Raw genomic sequence first — 26,353 nt, forward strand, 5'->3', positions numbered from 1 at the left:
TATTGAAAATTATAAAAATATTTATTTTTTAAATCTCTAATCAATTTAATGACTAATCATCCATTCTAGAGAGTGAATAAAACATGCTACAGCCTACCTCATGAGAGGTGATAATTATATTTATGATAAATAAGTTTTTAGACAAGTCCAATGCAGGGATTGTTTTGATTGTGCAAATTTGTTAAAAAGGTTTTGTTTTAATTTTAGGTAGAAGAGAGGGCTCAGTAATAGGGTTGTCAAAATCTTTATAAAGCATCCTGGCAGAGAATGTTAAGGACCCCTTGCCTTAAAGTTTCCCTTGAGCACTCCTGCTATATTGCTCTGATTGTTTCCAGAATATCTTTAGCTGGATGTCCTGCTATCATGGGTCAGAAATTGACTTCGGCAACTTTCTTCCTCCCCAGAGTGAGCCATTTTTCCACTTCTCTGTCAAGAGCAATGGTACCATCTGCCATTTGCCTGATCATTATAGAGTCATAGGATGAAGGTATCAAAGTCAAAGTTAAAAGGGCCCAGGGGTCCTCATCCATGAATATACATTACAAAGACTGGGGTCTGCCTGTGATTGTGCAAGATAAAAGAATTGACCCTAACCTGATCAGACCTGAGATTAGATTAGGCTTGCTCCATGGTTTGACCTAGGGTCTGTGTCCTTGTACTTTGTGTCTGCTCAGTGAAGTTCATACATGTTACTGTACACTCCCTGGTGCTCATTAGTATAATTATCAGGACAGGGAAGACATTATTAGAGAATAGTATGGGGTGAGGCTTATTAATTAGATTGTAACCCCAACCAAGTTTGGCATGAAGGGGAGGAACAAACCTTTCAAACTGCATATAAGACTGTACATTGTCATAATTCACTGTCTTTTCTTGATAGGAGAGATGGTCCTTCTTTGCAGAGACATTAATAAAAGCCATTTTGATCACTCTGGACTAAGTATTTATAGTTATGAACTATGGACAACAATTTTGGGTGCTTGTTCGTAATTGTAATGCAAAAATCCTTTGAGATTTTCCTGGAAGAACTCCAGAAAATAGAGCATATAAACCTGCTTGAATTCAAGCAAATTCTTGGCTTTCTTTTCTGGAGAAATATCTCAGGGATTTCTGAAAAAGACTGGCCTGGACTCAGAGCCCAATGATTAAAATACTTAAGGGTAAAAACCACAGTTAGAGGCAATTGGTGAAGTGGTGAGGTGGTGGTCAAGAACTGCCTGGAAAGACTGGCTGGACTGGGTCCTGAGTACGGGAGACTGTCCCAAATGAGAGGCCAGGGATCAGAGAAGAAGGGTACCTGAAATGGGAAGGGGAGTTGGGGTTCCCCTCCAGGATTTCCCCAAAAGAAAAAGTCTACCATGAGAGGAAGCTGGTAGTAGATTGGAGATAGGTGATAGGAAGTGCTGGAAAAAAAAAGAATGGATTCTGGGGGTGGGTGGGTGGGGGGTGTATATGTTTTCCTGAGGGTGTCTGAATTGTATGTGTTTCTTGTTCATTATTAGTTGTGCTCTAAGCTGTCTGGACCAGTTCTAGGTCTGGGGACCCTGTTTAACTATTAAATGTTTTAAATTTTAAACTGTGTGGGAGACTATGAGGTAATTTTAGAATGTGGAAAGGAGGAAGTAAGATCTGTTGCTTTCTCTATCTCCTTCATGGAGCTCAGACCTTCCCTCACTGAGCCCGAAGGTGTGTGGAGTTAGAGAAGATGTGGGGGGAGCTCTTATAGAGATAGCATTGTTAATGGAAATATTGAGAAATATGCAATTAGGGAAATATTGGGAAGTGAAATAATTTTAAAGGAGAGGATTTGGGAATATGAGGGATACATGAGGAAGTCTGGAAAGTTATGGGAGGGAAGAGTTCTTATTTCCATGGCTACATGGGGAATGCAGGGGGAGGGGAGAGGGCTGTGTAAGTGGTGATTTCATCCCATCCCTTATCTCATTAAGGCTTTAACTTCTTGTGTCTTGAATTCAAGCTGGAGGACTGCCCTGCCAAGGAGTGGGGGGCGGGGCAGGTGACTTTAATTGATTGGAGGAAAGCAAGATGCAGGTGAGGTGTGTAGTAGGAAAGCAATTTAAAAAAATGGGTTGGGAGACAAGTTTTTTTGAAAGAAAAATCCCCCTTTGTTTAAGAAAGGGAAAACCTGAAATTTGAACTGGCTGATTTTGTGAGGCCACATTTCAGATTCAGCACTTGAGAGGAGTTTGAGTTAAAGTTGTTGGTACATATATAAAATTTTGTGAATTTAGTAATATAAGTTATTGGGGAAGATTTTGAAAGAAAAATCATGTTAAATTGGTCCCTCTGCTCTGACCACAAGGTCTGAAGCACTATACACTCTGACCTCCATTCCATCTTTAAGGTTAACTCATTTCTGAACCGGATTTTTGGGAATCACTTTGAGGATTTTAAAGGGGTATTAGTGTTGAATTCTGATGAAACCTTTGTATAGAATAAGAGCAATCTAAATTGCTAAACTAGGTTTATCTAAGAGTATGCTTATGTATTTTAAGGTGGAAATGTGGGTTTATTTCTAGTACCAGAGAAAAAATACTCCAGTAAATCTTAAGTCTTTAATAAACTTTATTGAAGCATCTTTGAGTTCAAAGAAAGTGGTAATTGGAAGATTTTTGGAAACTGACATTTATTGCATGTGAAGTAAATTTGGGAATCTCTATATGTTACTAAGAAAGGAGGAAAAAATAACATTCGCTGATTTCTTTTGGGAAAGAGAAACACTTGGAGAGAAAAGGTTTTAAAGTACATTTATGTAGTGAGCTTATTAAATTCTCATCTATGAGCTAATTTGTTTTAATGATAAGCCTATATTGATAATAATGTATTCAACCTATTCTAATTAATGAGACTCAAGGTCTTTAAAAATTCTCTTGTCAAGTTGTTGCTCTTTTAAGGACTCTGGCCCAGAAAGTTTGTGAAGAATTATATTAGGTTTTAAAAGTATTATATGTATAAGATTGAACTCTTGAAAAATATCATTTTCTTTTTGAAAATAGAAGTGTACCTGGGATAAGAGGCAAATAAGTACGCAAAACAAAAATATAAAAGATATTAAGATATTGTTTTAAGGTTAACCTTAGTTAAAGAAGCTTTTAATGTAGGTTAATAATTATATGTTCAGTTTTAAAGAAGTCAAGATTGTGGATTTCTTCCCTCATGGGATCTGCATGTCCTGACCTTGGGATGCTTTCTGCTGGTGGTGGTGGGGGGGCTCTAAAGTATGATTGGGCAATTAAAAAAGCATGTAGCCTCCTGTAAAATAACTTGTGCATGAGTAAGTTGTGGAGAAATCTTTATCAGTTATGTGATATACTTTTGTAGCAGAGCTATTGCACTTAAAATTATTTGGTTATCTGTTGTGAAAATATAAGCTATTTGGAGTTAGTGTAATATGTTAAACCCTGGAATTAACACTTTGAATACTTTGGAGGGATAATGAGGGAAATATCAAAGATTATGACCCCCTCTGAGATCCCTGAAATTTTTAATTTTTAGGTACTGAACTTGTTATAGATCTGTGAGTTTATGTATAATGTGATAATAGAAAGATTTTGTCACATTGGAATTAACACATTGAAAGTTTAAAGTCGGGGCAGCTAGGTGGGGCAGTAGATAGAGCACCTAGAGTCAGGAGGACCTGAGTTCAAATTCAGACTCAGACACTTATTAATTACCCAGCTGTGTGACCTTGGGAAAGTCACTTAATCCCATTGCCTTAGAAAAATAAAAAAATACAAAAAGAAAAAAAGAAAAAAAAGAAAGTTTAAAGCGTCTAAAATGTTCTAATGATTTGAAATAATTCTGAAAGCAATGATTTGTATTCTAAGTATGGTTAATAATTAAACAGGTTTAATGTGAAGTTGTCTTTATAGAAATCTTCCAGTTATGTAAAATTGGAATTAATGTGATTATATATCCCAAAACTATCATTGTTTGCTTTGTAGTAAAAGCATCTATGAAACATGAAGAAGACAATAATTTGAGATTTTTCTGTGATAAACTCTAGCTAATATTTATGTGAAAATTTTGGAGATGATGGGCAATCTCCTAGCCAAAGGAGGTGCTCATTTATTGTATGATACAGCAGGCTAGAAGGAAGGATCTCTACCCAAAAGGCATTTGACATACCATCTTTATATAGTGATAGAACAGATATGATTTCAGACAAATGGAAGTGGTTCTGGAGATCAGAAGTTATTGCCACCAGGACAGATCTTTTAGTTGACTTTTGTGAAGGGGGTTTTTGTAATGCTCCAGATACTGGAAAAGCCTGACTGGTCTTTGCATAATGATAGAAGATAACCCTATTTAGTATGTACTGATAAAACAAAAGAAACTGGAGATCAAAGGCCTTGAACAAGAGGTGGGAGATAGGGGATATAGGGCCAATCATAGAATTCCTGGTTTTAGCAAGGACCCAGGAAAGGAGTCTCAGAGAAGATCTGAATTTTGGGGAGGGGGCTTGTTAATTGGGACCCCATTAAGACTATAATTGGTATTTAGTCCCTACAAACTGGACTCATTTGAAGTTCTAATAGGTAAAATTATTATTTTAGATCATGGGACTTTCAATTGACTTTCTGTTCTGTGTCTGATACCAGGGATGGTCAGCAAAGGGAAGTGCTGGTGGGCAATGTTTTTTTTCTGGAGCCAGTAAGTCCAGTGGGGGCCTGAAGACTACTAGTGACAGGTATTTTGCAATAAAAAGTTGAAGGGGTGGCTTTTTAGTGTGGTCTGAGGTTGGACCCTTTCTGACTTGATTTCCCAAATGAGATATTTGGGAATGTCTCACCTTAGGGTGGTTAAATTGAATAGCCAAGGTTGTTTGCCCTTGGAAGATATTAGACAGAGGTATTGTAGAAAGGAAATATCTGTCTAGTTTTTAATATTAAAAAAATGTTATTTGTGCCTGTCTGATGTTTTTTGAAGTCTCCCTAGGCAGCATGGGCCCTAATCAGATGTAAATTCCCTCCTATTATTCAATGTAACTCTATTGTTAAATGTAAATTTGCCAAGATAAGAGCAACCTTCTGCTCATCCCTCTACCCCTCTTCCAGCTTCCAGTCTTTCATAATGGGTACCTGCCCTTGATCCCTAGAAGGGTGAGATTCCCCTTTGCCAGATTTTTCCTGATTCTTCTCTGCACAGGAAGTGGACAAGACCATAAAAGTCTGGACCAAACTCTCCTCATGGCCAGACTCACTCAAATCTAAACCCAGTTAATTCTTATGGCTGCTTTCCTTTCTCTCTATCCTTCAGGCACTCTCACCTAGACCCTTGTTATTCACTCTGTCCTCAAGGAGGTTACTGTCTCTCCAGGAAAAAGTTTAATCTGTGATCTTTCAGTCTTGTAAAATAAAAAAAATCCTGTGCTTCTCTACCTCTAGGGCTAGTGTGAGTTTTTCACTTTCAAGAACTCTCATTTTTATGATGGTGCCATCAACTTCTCCCACATCACTATGACTTTATATTTTAGGTACCATGTGACTCTGATTCTCAAAAATTGGCCAATAATAAGTTCCAGCCCAAACTCACTTATTCAGTGTTTGAGTTTTGATGGCTTGGAGTGAATGTAAATATGAAATATTTCTGTTCTGGCCAGAAATTTTGAGGGTCTTTCCTGATTGATTCTTTTGTTCAGGCAAAATAGATCATTTTTTAAACTCAGTTCTTATCTAGTCATTAATTACTAATGGGTGTTGCTTCAGACAAATTGACACCTTGGAAACCTTAACTTAAAAGTCAAGGTATCCTATTGCATCCTGGCTTTTCTCCAGTCCTCCTGACCTTTGTCTTGCCACCAGACTTGAATGAATCTGGAGGAGAAAGTAAGGCTGATGACTTAGCAACCCTGCCTCACTTAAATCCAATTCACTTGCAAGTCAAGACATCACTCTCCTGATATCATTGGTCCTCTTCCAAAATGAAGATTAAATAATAGCATTAGGTAACTGAAATTAAGTTCTAATCTCCAGGAGTTAGCTTATTCATGCTCCCTTGGGTATTCTTGACAAGACACTTAAATTATTTAGTAATAGTTTACTCCCCCACCCCATTTTAGCTAATTCAGGTGGCAAATCAGATAAATGACATTATAAATATAAACTGATAAAGAAATAACTTTATCTTCATCTCAAGTCCAACAATAAGCTTGTGGGCATTGCTTTATCATATGTATTCATTCTTATGTACTCATTCTTAATGTCAAATCTATTTTGACTGGAGGGAAAGAACAGATTATTAGGACTAGAGATTCAAAAATATTCCTAGTAATATAACTGATATTTAAAAGACTCTTCAAGGTCACTTCACTTGAGCCTCACAAACAATAAGTTTGTGAGGTTCAAGTTGTAATGGTACAAATAGTATCATCTCCATTTTGCAGAGGAGGAAACTGAGGCTTAGAAAGTTCAGATGACTTTCCCACATGGCAGAATTTGAACTCCAACCCAGGCTTTCTGGGTCCCAACTTGACTCTTTTCCCACTATTCTCCAAAGTTTCTTTCTTTCTAGCTGGTCAAATTGAAGGAAATAAATAGTTAAAAAAGAATTTAATGTCTGCATATTGTGTGTGTGTATATGTATATGTGTGTGTATGTTGGTGATGGGGAGAGTTGGGGAAGTTGGGGAAACAAGTAAATAAATAAATAATTAAAGGGAATTCAATGTTTGAAACATCTAGGGAGGTATTGTGAAGGTAGATAGGGAACAAGAAAATAAGTAAGTAAAAGTAGTTTAATGCCTGAAACTTTTTTTTTTTTTGGAGTGGAAAGGGGTTGTGCAGGTAGATGACCAATCTCTAATATCCCTTAAAGAATCTAGAATAGATCTGGAGCAAGTAGGAGACACACTAGGTGTCCGGATGGGTAATTTCTGGGTATAAGTTTAAGCTTTTCCTTAAAGCAAAAATGGGAAAGCTAGAGTTTAAAATTTGTAAAGAACTGAATTATAGGAGGCAAAAAATTGAGTGTATTTACATGTGAATTTCTTTGCATATTGCTTTATATTGTATTTTAGGTTATAAAACAAATTTAGTCATTAAAGTTGCCTTGTATGACCCTGGACATGGCACTCAAGCTTTCATGAGCCTTGGTTTACACATCTGCAAAATGAGAGGGATGAATCTCTGAGAGTTCCTTCCTGTTCTAGTTAACAATCCCAAGAGCCTATGATTCATAAATAATCTATGCTATTTTTAATAAAAACTTTTATTTTTATAATAAATAAAATATAAAAATATGTTTTATAAGTAATAATAATATAAATAATAAAGAATATTGTGTTCTTTCTGCCTCTTAATTATGTATGCTTGAAGAAAACTTAAGAAGTAGGTCTACATACCCATAAATACCTTCACACAACAGCAGCTAGCAGATTGTTGTTTGTTTTATTGTTAGTAGAATTATGATGAAGATGAAGAAAGTGATAAAAATAAATATAATATTTATCTTAACTGATCTGGTTGATAACATAGGCTATATCAACCAACCAGTACACATTTTTTAAAGCTTCCTTTTTTAGGATTTGTGAAGCCTATTTTTTTTACATGATAATTTAATGAGGACAGTTAGATGGGGAAGGGGATAGGGTGTCACACCTGGAGTTAAGAAAAACTGAGTTCAAATCTGTCCTTATTTGTTGTATGATCCTGGGCAAGTCATTTAGTCCTGTTTACCTCAGTTTCTTCATCTGTAAAATGAACTGGAGAAGGAAATGGCAAACCACTCCAGTATCTTTGCTAAGAAAATCCCAAATGAGGTCAGCAATGAGTTGAACAGGACTTAAATGACTGAATAACAACAACAACAAAGTTTAGTGTCATCATTTTTCAGGTAGATACAATGATATAGTGGAGGGAATCTAGAAACTGAGTTAAAGGATCTAGATTCAAATCTTGTATCTACTACTAAGGGGAAAATCACCTAACCTCCCTGACACCCTCTTTTGAGGGAATTGGTACAGTAAAAGAAACCAGGAGACCAGGGACTAAATCCATCATCTGATGTTGACTATTTGTATGACCATGATCATGCAAGTTACAATCTTCTGGGGTCAAAGTTTATTATTCTATAAAATTAAGAGTTTAGACTATAAGAGGTCCCTTTCAACCCTTAGATCCTACCATCTATATAATGAAATTAAACTAGATGAATTCTAAGATTTCTTTCAACTCTATAAACCATAATTCTATTTATTTTCCTTTCAAAGTGATCTTATTTTAGAGGCACAGCCTATTTTAGGACTGAGAAGTAGGCCAAAGCTGGCTTTTTATTTCTTAACAAGGCAAGTACCAGAACTATGACATCCCTCAACATGGCCTCTTCCCTGTAATAAAATCAAACCCATTATTATTCTTCATCTATTGTGTTACTTTGTTCTATAACATATAGTACTTCAGTTGTGTCTGATTCTTTGTGGCACCATGAACCTTAATACACTAATGCTGACCATGGCAAAGATACTAGAGTGGTTTGGCATTTCATTTTCCAGTGGATTAAGGCAACATGGTTAAGTGACTTGCCAGGGTCACACAGTCAGTCTCTGAGGCCAGACTTGAACTTGAATCTTCCTGATTTAAGCTCCAGCTGCTTCAGTGCCTTGCAACTTACAAAATTCTCCAAGTAGAAGTATTATTCCCTCTTTGACAGACAGCTGTGTAGCATAATGGATAGAGATTTGACCTTGAAAGCAGGAAGATCTGGGATCAAGTCCTGTCTGTGTCATATTAGGGTTATATGACGCTAGACAATGTTCTGTCAGTCAGTTCTCTATAATCTATCAGTGCTCTGTTCAGTCATTCTTTGGTCATGTCCCACTCTTTGTGACTCCATTTGGGGTTTTTCTTAGCAAGGATTCTGTTGTTTGTTTTTTTTTTTTGCTATTTTCTCCTCCAGTTCATTTTATAAAGGAGGAAACTGAGGCAAATAGGGTTAAGTGACTTGCATAGGGTCATATAGCTAGGAATTATCTGAGGATGGATTTGGACTCAGAAAGATGAGTTTTTCTGATTCCAAACCTGGCACTCTATCCAACGTGTCACCTAACTCTGATGTGTGTGTACATGTGTATGCACAATATGTAAACTTATTTATAAATTTGTGTTTATTTTTATATATATGCATATATATACATATCTATATACACCTATATACATATGCACATATATACATGCATGTCTCCAGGATTGTTATGAAGATCAAATGAGATAATAATAATATTTATAAAGCATTTAATACAATGCCTACACGTAGCCATTTAATAAAATTTAACTATTATAATTATTACTAGGCAGTGGTTAATTGATTTGTCCACATAGTCAATGTGTCTTAGGTAGGATTTGAACTCAGGTCTTCATGGACTCTGGGCTTAGCAAAGTATTTACTGCACCACTTAGTTGCCTCCTAAAAAACTGCCTTATTGTTTCTTTAAAATAAACTCCTAGTCATCTGCTGTTGACCATTCAGAAGGAAGATACTATCCATTCCATTTAGGAATAAAACTTAAAATACTTTGCATTTAGTATGTAACAATAGCAATAGCCAAATTCTCTTTTCATATTGCATCTTCTATCTCAGCACATCAAAGGGCTGATCAAAGAGTATTTGGTGAAACCCAAATAATTAAACCCAGTTTAATGATGGTAAAACAAAACGAACCCAAAAGGAACAAAATAGAGGAACCCAAGAAAGGAGCAATTAATGAGTGCCAAAGCTGTTCTCCAGACCTAGGATATGTTTTATGTTAGGATCTAGTCCAAGATCTCTGGCACCAGCTTAAGAAGAGAAACATCTCCAGAAGAGGAAAGATGGTCTGCCAAATAAGCACTTTGTAAGTAACAGGGGTACAGGTTAAGCAAAGACTAAAAGTAGCGATGTCCAGAGCCCATAAAAACACAGGACTTACCATAGTGCTGACACGTCTTCTTGCTTCTTAACTCTAAAGGGAAATGTTAATAATTAGCAATAGAAGTAAAATATCTATTTTGTTGATGTTTTTTCTTTTAAAAATTCAGAATTTAATAAATTTCCACTAAAATGAGCATGTTCCTATATATAGTACAACTAAAAGAGCTGTACTATTATGTACAGCTTGCTTTTCCTTTCAAATATGTGAATAAATTTAGCATCTTTCAAAACTGCCCTGCTTGTTCATGATTCTGCATGCTTTATTTTCATTCTCTTCTGTTCATTTATGACATGTTATCTTTTAAGGGAAAATTTTTATTTTTTTCCAAATACAAATAAAATAAATTTTAAACAATAATTTTTTTTAAATTTTGAGTTCCAAATTCTCTCCTTCCCTTCCTTCTCTCCCTCCTCCTTGAGAAGTCAAGCAATTTGATATAGATTATTTATATAAGATCAGGAGAAACATATTTCCATATTTTCCATATTATTAAAAAACCCACAGACCAAAAAAACCAAACAAACCAGAAGAATAGTTTTAAAAGGCATGTTTTGATTTGCATTCAGACTCTTAGTTCTTCCTCTGGAAGTAGAACACATTTTTCATCATGAATCCTACGGAATGATCTTGAAACTTTGTATTGTTAATAATAACTGTCTTTCACAATTGACCATTGTACAATATTGCTTTTACTGACTATAATGGTCTTCTGGTTTTGCTCAATTCACTTGTACAAGTCTTTCCAGATTTTTCTGAGAGCATCCCCTTTGTCATTTTTCATAGCACAGTAGTTCTCCATCACAATCATACTCTACAACTTATTTAGTTATTTGCCAGTTGATGGACATCCCCTCAATTTTCAGTTCTTTGCTACCACAAAAAGAGCTGCCATAAATATTTTTGGACATATAGAACCTTTTTCTTTTTCTTTAATCTCTTTAGGATACAGACCTAGAAGTGGTCTTACTGGATCAAAGGGTTTTCATGTTTTTGTAGTCCCTTTCAAATTGCTTTTCAGAATTATTGGATCAGTTCACAACTCCACCAACAGTGTGCTAGTGTTCCAATTTTTCCATATCCTCTCTAACATTTTTTCATTTCCCTTTTCTATATGGCATTCATTTTCCTTTTCCAAATGACATTTAACAGATACTCTGAACCTCAACTTCTATATCTATAAAATAAAGGGGCTGGGCTCCCTAGGCTCTAAGAAAATGGAGAGAACCCAAATGTTGTCAGGAAGAATCAAATACAACTGAAATGACTAAAGAACAAGAATCATTTGCCAGGGATATTCCTTAGAATTGCGATGATCTTTGATTCACTCCAGATAGTCAAGCCTTGACTACTGTAATGTTCTATCCCCAATGGTCCAATACCAAAATCATGAAGATTCATCATTCCCTTACCATTTATGCTTCATCTCCTAGTTGTACTTTAGTGCATGATCAATACTCCACCAACATCCTTTCACTTCCATTGCTTCCAACTTAGGATCCTGTCATTTTGATAGGTGACTGTTTCAGTGACCTACTATTTCAGGTAGCAAAATACTTTCTAGTCATATTCTTACTAGCTATCTTTACAGCCATGTGACATCTCCCTACCCCTTACTAGAAGAGGTGAGTTGATCTGTTTTTCCTATAGCTCTACTTACCATCCCCAGTCACTGTTCCTCTAAGTTTATTATCTCTCCCAGTTAGAATATGTCTTTGTTTTTGTAATTGTATCCCCAGTACTTAGTATAGTATATAGTAATTGATTGCTAAATACTATTTTTTTCATTCATTGATTTTCTATTTTCTATTTGTGTGGTCTCTCTTCCCTTCTTAATTATGTTCTGTATCTAGCTTCATTTATCCCATTTTGACCATTTATTAAATTCCTGCATTGATGTAAAATTAGATCCTATAAATTACATACAAATTGGATGAGGTCACCTTTGACTTCATTGATACCTGTTATATTGTTTATTTGACAAGGAGCTTTTAATGATTATTCCCTTCAACCACCCCAATTGAACCACATACCAACTATATACTCTGAATATTTAATGTGTAGGAAGGAATCTTAGATAAGAAGTTTCCTTGGGCAAAAGAAGCAAAGATAACAGAGAAGTCCAGTGTACCTCTTCATAACTCAGGGATTCCTTATCCAGTAGGATTTTGGGGGAAAACCATATGGATTGATATCATGACCTAAAACATACTATGCAATATCAAGGATATATAGCAAGTTCTTGGTTTTTGTTTGTTTGTTTGTTTTTTGTTTGTTTGTTTGTTTTGATGGGGAGAGAGGTTGGTGTGCTGCTGGATGGGGGTAATAGAACACTGGACCTGGAGTCAGGAAAACTTGAGTTCATATTCTGCTGCAGACATTTATTGATTGTACAAAACACTAAATGTCCTCAGCCTCAATTTCCTCAATTGTAAAATGAGGATAAAAATAATATCTACTTCCCAGGATTATTGTGAGGATTAAATGAAATGACATTTATAAACTGATTAGTAACAAGTCTGGCCCATAGTAGGAACTTAATAAATGTTTGTCCCCTCCCTTGCTTCCCTTGAGGACTTTACATTTTATCACAGGTTCTAAACTTACAAATTGTAGACTGTTAGCAGGGGCCTTCTGGAGGTCAGATGATTGTGCTAAACATTCTGTTCTGTGATTTCTCTATGTATTTCCTAGAAAAAAATATAGAAAATTGCCACAGTCAGTATACATGGACCTCCCTGGAGAATTACTCTAGGGTTGATCATAAACCCATTTAAATACTAAAGAGATTCTAGGAATGGAACTAGAGAGGACTGCATTAGTCCTGGGGGCCTCAGGTTTTCAAATCCAACAAGAAAGAGCACTCTCAACTATAATAAAGCTAATTATACCTTAACAAAGGTCATTATTGCATAAAAGGACATTATCAATTAAGGAGAGATGAAAATTCAATGCCAGTGGATCAACTCATCTTGCCTCTCTCAGTCTTCTGCAATCTTGTGTTATGATAGCAGCAGCCCATGCAGACTATGAGAGTCTCACAATTGCTTTTATCCCCCAAAGCTGGATGTCACATCAACCCATTGTCTGGCCCAGCTCTGTCAGCTGTCCAAATAGGGGCTACGTGACTTGAGATTTTACTCTTCCCCTCTCCTATTTTACAAACTTACCTTTCTAGATTTCCTCCCTTTCCCCTTTAGTCCTGTTTTCCTATTTCTACATAAAGTCTATGCCCATTGCCCTTGGGGTATTTATAGATCTATGTACAGCAATCATAACTTAATAGATGTCATAACAGTGCCTGCTGAAAAATCTATTACAAGGACACTCTTTGTACTTGGGGAAAGAACATTCCATAATATGCAAGGAGAACTAGGCTTATGTCATAGGATAATCATAGGTGCTAGTTCACCTGACTGTTCTGAAGGCCAGGCCAATTGGCTCTAGTCTCCCAATTATGTTTTTAGGAATGGTAAATTGTCTCATATCTTTGGAAAGGTTGTCTAATGTGCTCTATCCATTCTAGGTATAGACACCAAACTACACCTGTGTTATCATTTCTAGTCATAGGTTCTACTTGTATGTCTCTGGCCTAATTCTATATTTCTATGGACTTCTATGGACTTACACAGGATGGGAAAAAATCATTGTTTTATTCTAATAGTGAAGCAGCCCTCCACAAGGATTAATTAATTTATCTGGCAATTAATAATTTCCTACACTGGACCAGGTACCATACTAGCCACTGGCAATATAAAGACAAAAAAATGAAACAATTCCTGCCAAGTTAGGTAATGCACTGAATTAGCCTGGAATCAGGAAGGTGTGGGTTCAAATTTAGACTCAGATACTTACTAGCTGTGTAATTCTTGGCAAGTCATTGAATTTCTTTCTGCCTTACTTTCCCCGCTATAAAATGGGGACAATACATACCACATACCTCCCAGGGCTGTTCTGAGAGAAAAATGAAATAATAATTGTTAAATACTAAGTAAAGTACCTGTAGTAGATGCTATAGACATGCTAGGAATTTTATTACTATTAGTATCATTATTAATAAGATTGGTTTGTACTATGATTTGAAGACTGAATGCATGTGGATTTTAAGACATCATGGTGAAGGAATGCTACAGAGGAACACTATAATCCTGGTTCTATGGCTCTGGAGAGAAAAATCTATCTATTCTCAGCTTCATTCCAAGCTAAACCCAATAATTTCTTATCTTATCTGACTCAGTTTCCTTAACTATATAATAGGGATAACAAGTTATCTCACTAGAGTTACTGTAAAAATTCAATGAGAGAATATATTTGAAGTGATTTTTGAATTCAGAATATTTTTTTATTCAATTCAGTAGATTTCTAAGTATATTTTGAAATAAAAACAATACAAAAAAGTATAAGAATCATCTTTGTAAAAATCAGTGACATAGCTCTTTATATATATTATTTCACCTTAACAGTTATTCTCTTTTTTCAAATACATTTTAATCAATACAACAACAATGTGCATAGAAATAAGTCGCAAACAACAGATACTGAAAGCTTTAATTCTTTTTTTTTGTTGTTGTTTTTTAGGTTTTTGCTAGGCAATGGGGTTAAGTGGCTTGCCCAAGGCCACACAGCTAGGTAATTATTAAGTGTCTGAGGCTGCATTTGAACTCAGGTACTCCTGACTCCAGGGCTGGTGCTCTATCCACTGCGCCACCTAGCTGCCCCAAAAGCTTTAATTCTTTATGTGTATTTTGGCCATTTCAGTAACTAAGAAAAACATATATAGTGTTAAATAAATGAGTACAGAAAGATAATGGATGAATGTGACTGATAGACTTTGGGTAGATCTATCTCAGTCAAAAATCTCCCTGTACCTTAGAGATTGACCGCAAAGAGAAAAACAAATTTCTCCTTAACAGCATTCCACTGGACTTGCTTGACTCATTATCTTGGCTTTAGATAACTGGCATGATACTGGTTTTGTGACTCTTAGAATCCTATATTCCCTATTGTTCACCATTTTTATTGAGTACCTAATTCATTTTCTTGGATGACAGCAACAGAATGATGCAATGCAAAATTGTTTGTTGAGATGTTTGTTGGTCCAGACCTTTTGCTTTTATTGGTGTAGGGAGTTTTTTCTACTAATATTACCAGTCCAGACCTTTTGCTTTTATTGGTGTAGGGAGTTTTTTCTACTAATATTACCAGTAAATCTGCAGCAGTCTTAGGAAGTTGACTCAGTAAAAGGAAGTTTAACAACAGTTTGCCTGTGGTTAAACTGCTGCCATCTAATTTGGGTATTGCTCTTGAGTCTCTTGTATTAATATCCTGTTCTTTCTTATAAATTTAATGAAAATAACATTAGGGTGAGAATGAAGTAAGTTGTTTTAGTCTCAATCAAAACTCAAGTAAATGGGTTTTATCTACATTCCTCCTCTTCCTACCAAGGATTAATAAAGTAAGAGCCAGGTATCATTGGAGACCTCTCATTGGATAAGATATAGTTGGTAATGTCTACCCAAAACACATCACCCAGATCACACGGAGACTCAGATATGGGCCATCTTAGTGTCCAAAGCCCAGCTATGGTCTCCTCCTGAGTATTTGGGAAGCTTAGATCTGGAGGCAAGGGAAAGTTAGAGAGCCCTCAAGTAGTAGCATATTCACAATATTCACCACTGGTTTCATCAGGAGTATGCATCCTATCTTATGGATCATATTCCCTCCCTTTGAAGTCCTAGCTCTTTCTCATTCATATCCAATGTATCAAAGATTAGGACAAGGAGAGGAATGTTTGGGGTCAAATATAGACACCAAGAGAGGGACCACATATGCTAAGCTAAGATCCCTTTTGTCACTTCCCTGCCCAACCTCCAACACATACAGTGCGGGTGCCTATATATGTTGTACTTGGTCCTATATAATGCCTCACCTGGAGTTGTACCTTATCCACTATTCCTTAGAAAAAGTAGAGGTAGCTCCTGAGTGCACATTTGGACAAGATTTTGAGTGGTGGAGGGAAGAAAACAATGAGTAGAAGGAATGTTTTCTTTCTTTCCTTCTTACACTTAGCTAGCAAGAATAACTGGCTAAAGAATGAAATCTTCTGAATCTTTCATAAGTTTCATAACCAACCTCTCTCCCCCAAAAGCTATACATCTACTTTGCCTCTACTTTCTTTCAACCTAGGATCATAAGATCAGGAACCCAGAGTTTTATGGGATCTCAGAAGCCATCTAGTCCAGCCCACTCATTTTACCCAAGGCCCAATGAGGTATAAACGATTATTTCAAGATCACACATAGAAAATAAGTCAGAGATGAGATCTGAACCTCTGACAACAGAGCCAATATTCTTTCGACTACCTCCCCTTTTCCAATTTGACTTCAGGTCTTATCATTGTTCTGTCCAAAGTATCCAAGTATCTGTTGCTAAACACAACAGACTTCTCAAACCTCATCATTCCTCATCTTTCTTCAGCTATTGACACTAACAGTCCAGTCTTTCCTCAGAGGCAATATGATATTTTTAAAAGTGCATTAGCAATGGAGGCAGAGGACCTAGGTTCAAATTTCTTCTCTGATTCTTACTTCCTTGGGCAAGTCTTTTATCTTCCCTGGGCCTTCATTTTCTCATCTGTAAAATGAAGAAATTGAAGTAGATGGCCTACAGCTTTGCATTGATGACCCCAAGATGGTTCCTCATTTTTCTTGGTAATTCTCTAATCTGATTCTTTTATTATTATTATTATTATTATTATTATTATTATTATTATTATTATTATTATTATTTTTATTTAAGGCAATAGAGTTAAGTGACTTGCCCAAGGTCACACAGCTAGGTTCTTTAATCTGATTCTGCTTGTAACTTACAACCTCATGTTTTCAGTGTCTTTTGCTGGATGAAATCTAGGGCCTATCCTTCTCCCTGTGCCAAATCTGGGCTTTTTCAATGGCTGTCCTAGGCATTCCTCTTTTCTCTTTCTCTCTGTCTCTGTCTCTGTCTCTGTCTCTCTCTCTCTCTCTCTCTCTATCTATCTATCTATCTCTATCTTATCTAAAACCTGAGTCCCAAAGCTCATTGACATGGGACACTCTCCTCACTGGTGGAAGTCAATACCCCAAATTACGTGATCTTTAGGGTATTTGGTAGGGGAGGTAGGGATTGAGTCATTGATTCTCTTTAGACTCTTCTGTCAAACAAATCTATTTGAGTCTCTTCAAGTTTTGGGTACTTTTGACTTCCAGTTTTGAGAGAACTGAGTGATGCCAAAAACAATTCGGATTGCTGAAGGAAAAGACTCTGGGAAGAAGCCAACATGAGAGGAATTGGCAGGAACCATTATTTCCCTGTCTTCAGCCTCCTACATTACAGATTTCAGGGAACTTTCCCTTGTGTGAGATCTAGCACTCTCTCTCTTAATGGAGCTGAGTTATCTCACTCCCGATTGGAGAATATATTCATTCTATTTTGTCTGGAATATATTCTCTTAAGTATAGTTTTTCTGATTTCTGTTTTGCTATTGACTTGGATCTATGAGTTTCTTTGTTACTTATTATATGTTTTCATTATGGAATTGATATTTAGTGGGAAAGAAATCAACCCTTGGACAGAAAGCTTGGGGTCCTGCTTCCCCTAATAATCCCAGTAATTAGAAGTTTAGCTTGAATCCAAAAATCATATTCCCAAACTAAGACTATTTAAGGGTATATTAAATAAAATTCTAGCTTAGTATTCACTCCCCTCTCTCTGAGGAAAGTAGAGTGGCTAAGCTTCTGGCCTCAACTTCCTAAAATCCCTCCTGGCAGGAATGAAAATCTCCCTTGGAGAATGGATGGAAGAAAGAGGCTAGAGATGACTATTTTGCCTCCCTTTGAGCCACAAAGGATATCCTCATGCTACCTGAGAAGGAACAACCTTCATTATACTCTTTCTCTGGTAATTATTAGCCCTCTTCTCTTTGTGGTTGACTCCTTCTATGATAAAAAAACAAAAACCAAACTAACAAATAATTGCCTTTTCTATATCTTCATCGGGAAGTCTCATAGACATTTCAAACTAAGTATCTCCAAAACAGAAATCCCAAACTCTCTTCTTCCTTCAAATTCTCAATAGGGTACCATGATTCTTTCTATTTCCTTCATCTCCTCCTCACTAATATCCTAATCACCAAGTTTTGTTAATCATACATCCTTAACAAGTTTTTCATCCACTTCTTTCTCACCATTCATATGACCACCAGTGAAATCTAGACCCTCATGAACTCTTGCCTAGATCATTGTTACAATTTTCTACCTGGACTCCCAGTTTTCTTTCTTTCTGTAGTACCTCCACAGAATTACCAAAATAATCCTAAAACACTGCTTAATGCAGCTAGGCCCTGATAATAAATTTTGTTTATCTCTCCCACCGCCAAGAAACTTTCCTGGCTCCTAATTACCTTCAGGATAAAATATAAATTCCCTGGTTTGTCTTTTAAAGTCCTTTACAGTCTGACTCCATCCTATCTATCCTGGCATATTTTACGTTATTCCCCATTTTGCTCCAGTCAAACTTTCTCCACCCCAAACTTAACATTTTATCTTCTGCCTCTGGTTCTAGGATATGAGGGCATTTTTACTTTATGTTTTCCATTTAGGCTCTTTCTTTTGTTATGGTTTTCAAGTAGTTCAGTAATTCTTAAATTTTCTCTCTTTGATCGATTTTCCAGGTCAGCTATTATTTTCTAATGAAATGTTTCACATTTTCTTCTATTTTTTTACTTTAATTGTTTCTTGATATCTCATGGAGTCATTAGCTTCTACCAACTCAATTTTGGTTTTTAAGAAATTGCTTTCTTCAATGAGCTTTTGTACCTCTTTTTTCCATTGACTAATTTTGCTTTTTAAGGAGTTATTTTCATCAGTGAAAATAATTTTGTATCTATCATACTATTTGGCCAATTCCATTTTTTAAAGTGTTATTTTCTCCAAAATCTTTTTGCCTCATATCCAGGGCCATCTCTAGTAAACCTGATCCAATCCTGGCCACTGGACCCAGATGGTTCTGGAGGAGAAAATGAGCCTGATGACTTTGCATGGCACCCCACCCTCCAATCCAATTTACATGCTTGTCATGGCATCACCTCCCTAATGTTGTGGACTTCTTGAAAATGAAGGACAAAAAAACCATACACCTTAACAACAACATAGGATGATGATCTATCTTGATGGACTTGCTCAATCCATTAGTGCAATAATCAGGAACAATTTTAGGAGATCTGTGATAGAGAATACCATTTGTATCCAGAAAAGAAACTGTGGAGTTTAAAGAAAGACCTAAGATTATTATCTTCAATTTTTAAAAGTTGTCTTTTTCTTCCTTACGGATCTATCTTTTCTCAACACATTGAATTTTGATCTATGCATATCATGAAAGCAAATGTAAAGACTACATCAGAATGCCTTCTGTTGAGGGGAGGAAGGAGGGAAGGGAGGTAGGGAGAAAAAATTGTAAAATTCAAAACCTTGCTAAAAATGATTGATATAAACTACCAATTTTTTTAAAAAAGAAAAGATAGTGCTCAAAGATATAAAAATTAATCAAATAGATCAATAAGAACAAGGAGTGGAGTAGTTTGGGAATCAACATAAAACTGTCACAATTATTTTTATTAGGAGGAATATTTTGATTCTGTGAACTTCAAAGGAGAAAAAAAGTTGATAAGTGAGAGTCTAGAAGTGATAAAGCAGAGCAAGGAGTATTAGGACTCCTCTTCAAGGTCCAAAGTGTCATGGGATATGATGAAAGGTACAGCTGGGGATAGACAGATAGGAGGGTCAGGGATATATTGTAATCAGAAGAAAAATATATCTCTGTGAAGTTTAGTAAATGGAATAAGTATGAAGGAAAAAGGTCTGGGACAAGAGGATATTTGTTTATTATGGAATAAGAATTCTAGAGGGTACAGTGGTAGGGGCAAGCAGTGTTGTAGTGATTCATGGATGGGACATGATCAAGGAGAAAAGGATGAGAAAATAGAAAATGGGAGTAGGGATGGATTTTTTTATGGAATTGGTGATTGATTATTACAGAAAGAGCAAGAGAAACAGGTTTTTGAAAATACTTAGTAATGAGGTAGTAGATGAAAATTTTAATTCATAATCATCAAGGGATATTGTTGGCAAACAAGGTTAAGGGTTGAAGATTTTAATTTTTCTTTGTCTTCCAGTCTTGTGAGAGGTAAGGGGAGTGTTGGGTTTCAAAGTATTAGAGTCACTCTTGACCTACACAGAACACTATGTTGGACCTGGGGATTGAGTTCATCCACTTTGATGCTGCTGCTCTTCAGAACCTGCTGCAAGTACCCCATTAGAGAGGATATGGGTGTATTGAGGCAGAGGCAGAGCAAGGGCACAAGTGGGTGGGTTGTGCTGCTGCAGCTCCATACATATTGCAATTCCTATAGCTCTTCTCTGATTCCCATGGATCTTAATGCTCTATAGTTTTCCTTAACTAATCATGTAAATACTAACCCTTTTCCATGTTTTATTCTTTAGGAGAATACAAGATCTCTGTCTTTTTATCTCCAGTCTCTACAATAGTAGCTTTTACTTAGATGAAACTTAATAAATGTGTGTTGGATTGTTTTGGATGGTATTTGAAGCTATCAGATAATTTGAAAATAATTAGATAATTTACCTTTTACTCTTGAACCTATATCTCAAGGTTTATATATTCATCTCCCACCCATTCAGCTTTTTTCCTGAATTTTGTTCCCTGGTGCAAATACCTAGTAAATACCTAGATGGTGTAAACATCCCTAGTAATAGCTCTGTGTATTAGAGTTTTTTCTCCATTGATTTAGCTATTGGGAAAAAAAAAACAGTGTTAGCCTCTAGAACATGATGCAACATTGGAGTAGGATTTTAGCAGACCAGCATACCACTAAAGAAAAACTATAAAGAGCAATGATTCTGGAGTCAGAAGATATGGTTCAAATCTTATGCTTGATATTATCTAAGTGACCTTAGATAAATCACTTAATCTCTCTGGGCTTCAGTTTCTTTATAATTGAAGGGTTGGAGTAGATGTTATCTGAATTCTTTTTCAACTATGGATCTATAATCCTTTGTTCCTATGAGCCACATAAATCCACAAATCCTGGTTTTAAAAAAATTAAAGCTGGTTGAATGTAAGGAAAACTATAAATATTAATAGTAAAAACAAAAATACACGTGATTTTATCAATAAATTTTTTTTAAAAAAAAGCTTTAAAAAAACCCCCAACAAATTCAAACCAAATTCTAAAAGCATAGACAGGTCTCAAGGCTCTAGATTGTCCAGAGATCTCAATCCAGCTAGTTCTGAGGATTTGGAAGTTTTTGGTATTTCCAAGATAGTATAATTCTGGGAGATGTTCCTGTTCTCCTTCACTCTTGTCTTTAACCAAGAAGGTGGTGACCCCTAAACAAATTCCAATGTATCAAGGATCACTGGGCATGCTGACATCCGATAGGTGGAAGATTCATATTTGTGGGAGTCTTGACATAACTGATAAGGCACAAAAATCCTAAATTGGGAGAAGTCATCCCTCCTGGCATGTCCTCCTGGATATATCTCCCAGTAGTTGTGTCTGATATCCAGTCCTATCCTAAGTTGAAGGTAACTTCCTTCCTTGATGAAGAAGTAGCTTTTCAGAACCCACCTTCTGATAGTGGAATGTATTAGGACCCAGTTCCAAGTTTTGGGGCCCTGGTTCTCTAGCTACACATGCCTATGTGATCAACAAGCTTAGAGAAAAATTAATAAATGTATATGTTAATACATATTTAATCTAATTATTATTTTTAAGATCCACAAATGGGCCAATATTCAATGTAATGGAGAAATATTAGAAGGATTTTTTCAAAATGATCAGTGGCAAATGATGTCCATCATGACTATTGTCATCTGATTTGGTGGGGAAAATGCTAACAATAACATTGACAAGCATGAGAAATTGAAACTATAAGTAAAATTCAAAAGGAAACAGAACTATTGTTTTCTGTTTCTATTTTGAGAAACTTAATGATTCAACTAAAAATTAATTGAAACAGAAACTCCACTAAGGCATCAGGATAGAAAATAAATCTGCATCAATCATTAATATTTCTGTATATTATTGACAAAATCCAGCATTAAGAAATAGAAAATTTTCATTCAAAATTCCAGAACACATTCCTAATTTGGTAGGAAAATTCCCAAGCTTACCTACCAAGATGACACATAGGAACTCTAAGAATGCAACTAGACAATACTCTATAGAAATAAAGATCTGAATAACTGGAGATGGCTAGTCTGAGTCAATATAATAAAAAAGATAATAGTATCTAAGTTAATATTCTTATTCAGTCCATATCTATCAGACTACTAAAAGGATTACTTTAAAGGACAAGAAAATAACAAAAATTATCTGGAGGCAAAAGAGGTCTGGAATCTAAAGAGAAATAAAGAAAAATGTGTGAATAGGGTCAAGCAATTCTAGATACCAAAATTATGTTACTTTGCAATAGTACAGACCTCTCTTCATAATGGTAAGTTTCAGGACTGATCGATCATATCTGTCCCCTGGACCCAGATGGCACCAAAGGAGAAAGTGAGATTGGTGACTGCACAGTTCTCCCTAACTTAAATACAATTCACTTGCATGTCATTGAATCACATCCCTGATGTCAAAGTCCTCTTCCAGAAGGAAAGATAAAAAACAATGATACAACTTAGTATAGTGCTTGGCACATGAATAAATGCTTTGTCTATTTAATCATCAAAATCATGTACTTCTGGCCAAGAAACAAAGTTAATCAGTACAACAGTCTGAGTATAGTATATATAATAAAAATAAATGAACACAGTAGTATCATATTTATTATACTCAAAGACTTAAACGATTGGGATACTCACTATTCAGCAGAAATTGTTGGAGAAATTGCAAAGTAGTATGAAACAAATGAGAATTAAAATAACATGTCATAATGCATATCACTAAAAGCTCCAAATGAGTACACAACTCAGATACCAAAGGGCACATCATAAACAAATCAGAGGATTGAGGAAGGAAAAACATGTCACAATTAGGGAAGGAGTTGGAGGAAAGAAAGGGGCTAATATTAAGGTTTTCCAGGGGGGTGGGGGGGAGGGAGAACCATAAAAGCATTTGAAATAGAACAGAAAAAAGACCAGAAGGAAACATAGACAAGTAGTATGTCACATGTTGACTTCATTAAAAACTTAAAAAAGTAATACATATTAGAGATTCAAGGTATCAAGTACATTTCCCCTTTTTCTGTCTTTTTTGCATATGGAAATGCTAAGTTTATTTGGGTTTTTCTAAGTTAAAAATATAATAAATAAAATGTAAAAGTAGACCAAATTACCACACAATAATTCATTGGAGAAGCATTTGCTTCCAAATATGGGTATTGTTATGAGTAGAAGAAGCTGACTAGAACTGATTCAGAGCACTCGAATTCTAACTGTGTAATGAATGACCCCTATTTACTGTGTACTATGGGGAAAATCATTTCACCAGACTGAATTTCCCCATGTAAAATGGGACTACTTGTCCCTGCTTTGACTACCTCAAGGGATTGTTGTGAAAATTAGGCCATGTTCCACCAAGATATATGTTTGGCAGAAAGCCATACATTATAAGAAATAAAAAGAAGAGAAAAAATAAAGGGTTTTCTTCTGGGGCATCATAAAAGGCAGGTTACAGTAGAAAATCTCATTAATTCTACTTAAAATGTTAAATAAACAACACCAGAAAAGAAACTCTACATCTTGAGTAATGAAGAAGATGGGGAAAAAATGATGAGGTCTAGAAGAAGGGACTTGCTAAAGGTTTGGGGGTGATTTGTTCCAGGGCAGGGAAGGCTCAGCTCTAGACCCTAGAAAAAGCTAATGACAACAAAGACATGAGATCCTCTGTACCCCCTCAGCTGCCAAGAATAGGTCTCCAGATGTGGCAGTTACAGTGTGACAGTCTCTGACTCATTCTTCCCAGAAGGAGACATCTGTGGTAACAGGGACTATGAACTTTCCCTTCTGATTCCCCACTTCCCCTCTTTAAACTTAAAGGATTAAAAAAGGTCATTTAATTGCCTAAGATCACAAAAAAGGAAAATGATTGATGTTGGAGAAGTGGCAAGAAAACTATGATACTAATGCACTGTTAGTGGAATTGTGAACTGATCCAACTATTCTGGAGATCAATTTGGAACTATGCCCAAAGAGAAATAAAACTGCATACCCTTTGATCCAGCAAGACCACTACTGGGTATGTATCCTGAAGTGATCATGAAAAGGATAAAAATCCCTCATCTACAAAAATATTCATAGTAGTTCTTTTTGTAATGATAAAGAATTGGAAATTGACCATCAAATGGGGAATGGTTCAACAATTTATGGCATAGAAATGTGATGGAGTACTATTTATTGTTCTATAAGAAATCATGAGTGACCAGACTTCAGAAAAGTCTGGAAAAACTTGCATGAACTGATGCTGAGTGAAGTGAGCAGAACCAGGAGAACATTATACACATTGTATGCAACTCCTCTCAGCAGTTCAGTGATGAAGGATAATCCTAAAAGGCCTATGATGGAAGGGAAAGAACAAGCAAGGATACTGCCTGGGAGCCAGAACTCAGAAACCCTGGGTTGCTCCAGAAAGACAAGCTTCCCAGGGAGGAGACTGGGTTAAGGAAAAGCGTAAAGACTTCAAAATTCTTACTTTTACTGAGCTCAGTGGGACAGGAGCCTGAAGGCGATGAGGATCAGAAACCCAGAGCAGCAAGAGCAAAAAGGAAGATTGCAAGCAATACTGCAGGTGCTGTGGCTTAAGTTAAAATTAGCAAGTGTGTCTGGGCACATCCGCCATTCTTATTGACTTGACTTCAAATGAGGTTTTCCTTAAAATAAATCTAAAAGTTGAGACTTAAAATATAGGTTGTTAGTAATAACTACTAACATTTTAAAACTATAATGTATTTTCCTTACAGTTTTGTGAAGGTAGCTGAATTATTATTATTGTTGTTGTTAGCATTCATATTTCATAGATGAGGGAGCATAGTTTTAGATAAGTTCAGTAAATTAAGCAGAGTTGCTTAACTAGGGTCAAATCTGGAATTCAAACTCATGTTAGACTTAAGACTAGGGATCTTTCCTCTATTACATGCTACCTTTACACATTTCTCAAATAATTTATTCTATTATAATTCACTATCTTCTACACCTGGAAATTTCTCTATGGGTATCACCTGGCTTCCATTGCTTCCTTTGGGATGCAGCTAAAATCTCTTTTTTTCCTAATGCTTCTTAATAGCTACTTCCTTCCTTCTATGGATCATCTCCTATTTTTTCTGTCTTTATCTTGTTCATATAGCTTGTGAGTTGTCTGAGAGCACAGACTACCTTTCTGTGAATCCTCATCAGTTAACATGGTACCTGGCAAATAATAGGTATTTAACAATCCTTGTTGACTTGAAAAAAGAATTATATGATCTATGTGCAAAGCACCACCATTCAGTAGGGGACAGCTAACCAAATGGGAAGTGTGTAGTACCTGAGTAGAATATGTACATTAAGAAATGCAAAGAAATAATGTAATAAGAAAACAAGCCAAAACATTGGCTATGTCTGAGAATGCTTGTTGCACTCTATTCCTATGGTCCAGGAGTGGGGAACATCTGGCCCAAGAGTCTTATCATTTGGAGCTGCCATGGCAACCACAGATGGGACCCAAATTCAATAAATCTAAAAATTAGGGATAGGGATAGGGCAGGGAAGGCTCAGCTCTGGACCCTAGAAAAAGCTAATGACAACAAGAGGTGACACATAGGATAACACATCTTGTGTATCCTGAAAATCTATCCTAAAAGCTTTTTAGAGGTGAATTAAATGTTTGACCAAATATAGCAGGCTCATTTTAAGTTGATAATTCTGTATGATATTTAAATGATGTTATAAATATCAAAATGATCCTTGAGAGAATAAAGGTTCCCCAACCCTGCTGTTGTCTATCATCTCTCTTTTTTAAAAAAAAAAGATAAGATTCAGTTGTCATATCATGCTATTGTCTAGTTTTTTAATATTTATTCATTGAAATATTTGTATATATTGATGATTAATTTCATAATAAAAATAGATCCAAACCCTAATTGATGAATGCTACTACATCTTTCTTTACCTTTCAGAGATCACTATTCTAATCACTGAGTTCAAATTTGGCCTCAGACACTTAGCTATGTGACCCTGGGTAAATCATTTAATCTAGCTTGCCTTACTTCTTCATCTGTAAAATGAATTAGAGAAGGACATGGCAAATCACTTCACTATCTTTGTCAAGAAAATCCCAAATAGGATCACAAAAAGTTGGACATGACTGAAAAGTGACTGTTATGTATGGTTCAAGTGT

General features: G+C 35.9%; 1 protein-coding gene across 1 annotated transcript in view; it reads right to left on the reverse strand.

The window, feature by feature from the left end:
• Window positions 1-26,353, reverse strand: part of FBXO40 (F-box protein 40) — a 58,279-nt gene that overhangs the window by 16,324 nt on the left and 15,602 nt on the right. The window contains exons 2-3 of the mRNA XM_074214636.1: window positions 12,532-12,614; window positions 9,925-9,957 (exon numbers count right to left, since the gene is read on the reverse strand). Coding sequence (XP_074070737.1) covers window positions 9,925-9,927 — 3 coding nt within the window. The 5' untranslated portion in view covers window positions 9,928-9,957; window positions 12,532-12,614. The remainder of the gene's footprint in view (window positions 1-9,924; window positions 9,958-12,531; window positions 12,615-26,353) is intronic.

This window comes from Macrotis lagotis, chromosome 1 (assembly GCF_037893015.1).
Source record: "Macrotis lagotis isolate mMagLag1 chromosome 1, bilby.v1.9.chrom.fasta, whole genome shotgun sequence".
Taxonomy (NCBI): Eukaryota; Metazoa; Chordata; class Mammalia; order Peramelemorphia; family Peramelidae; genus Macrotis; species Macrotis lagotis.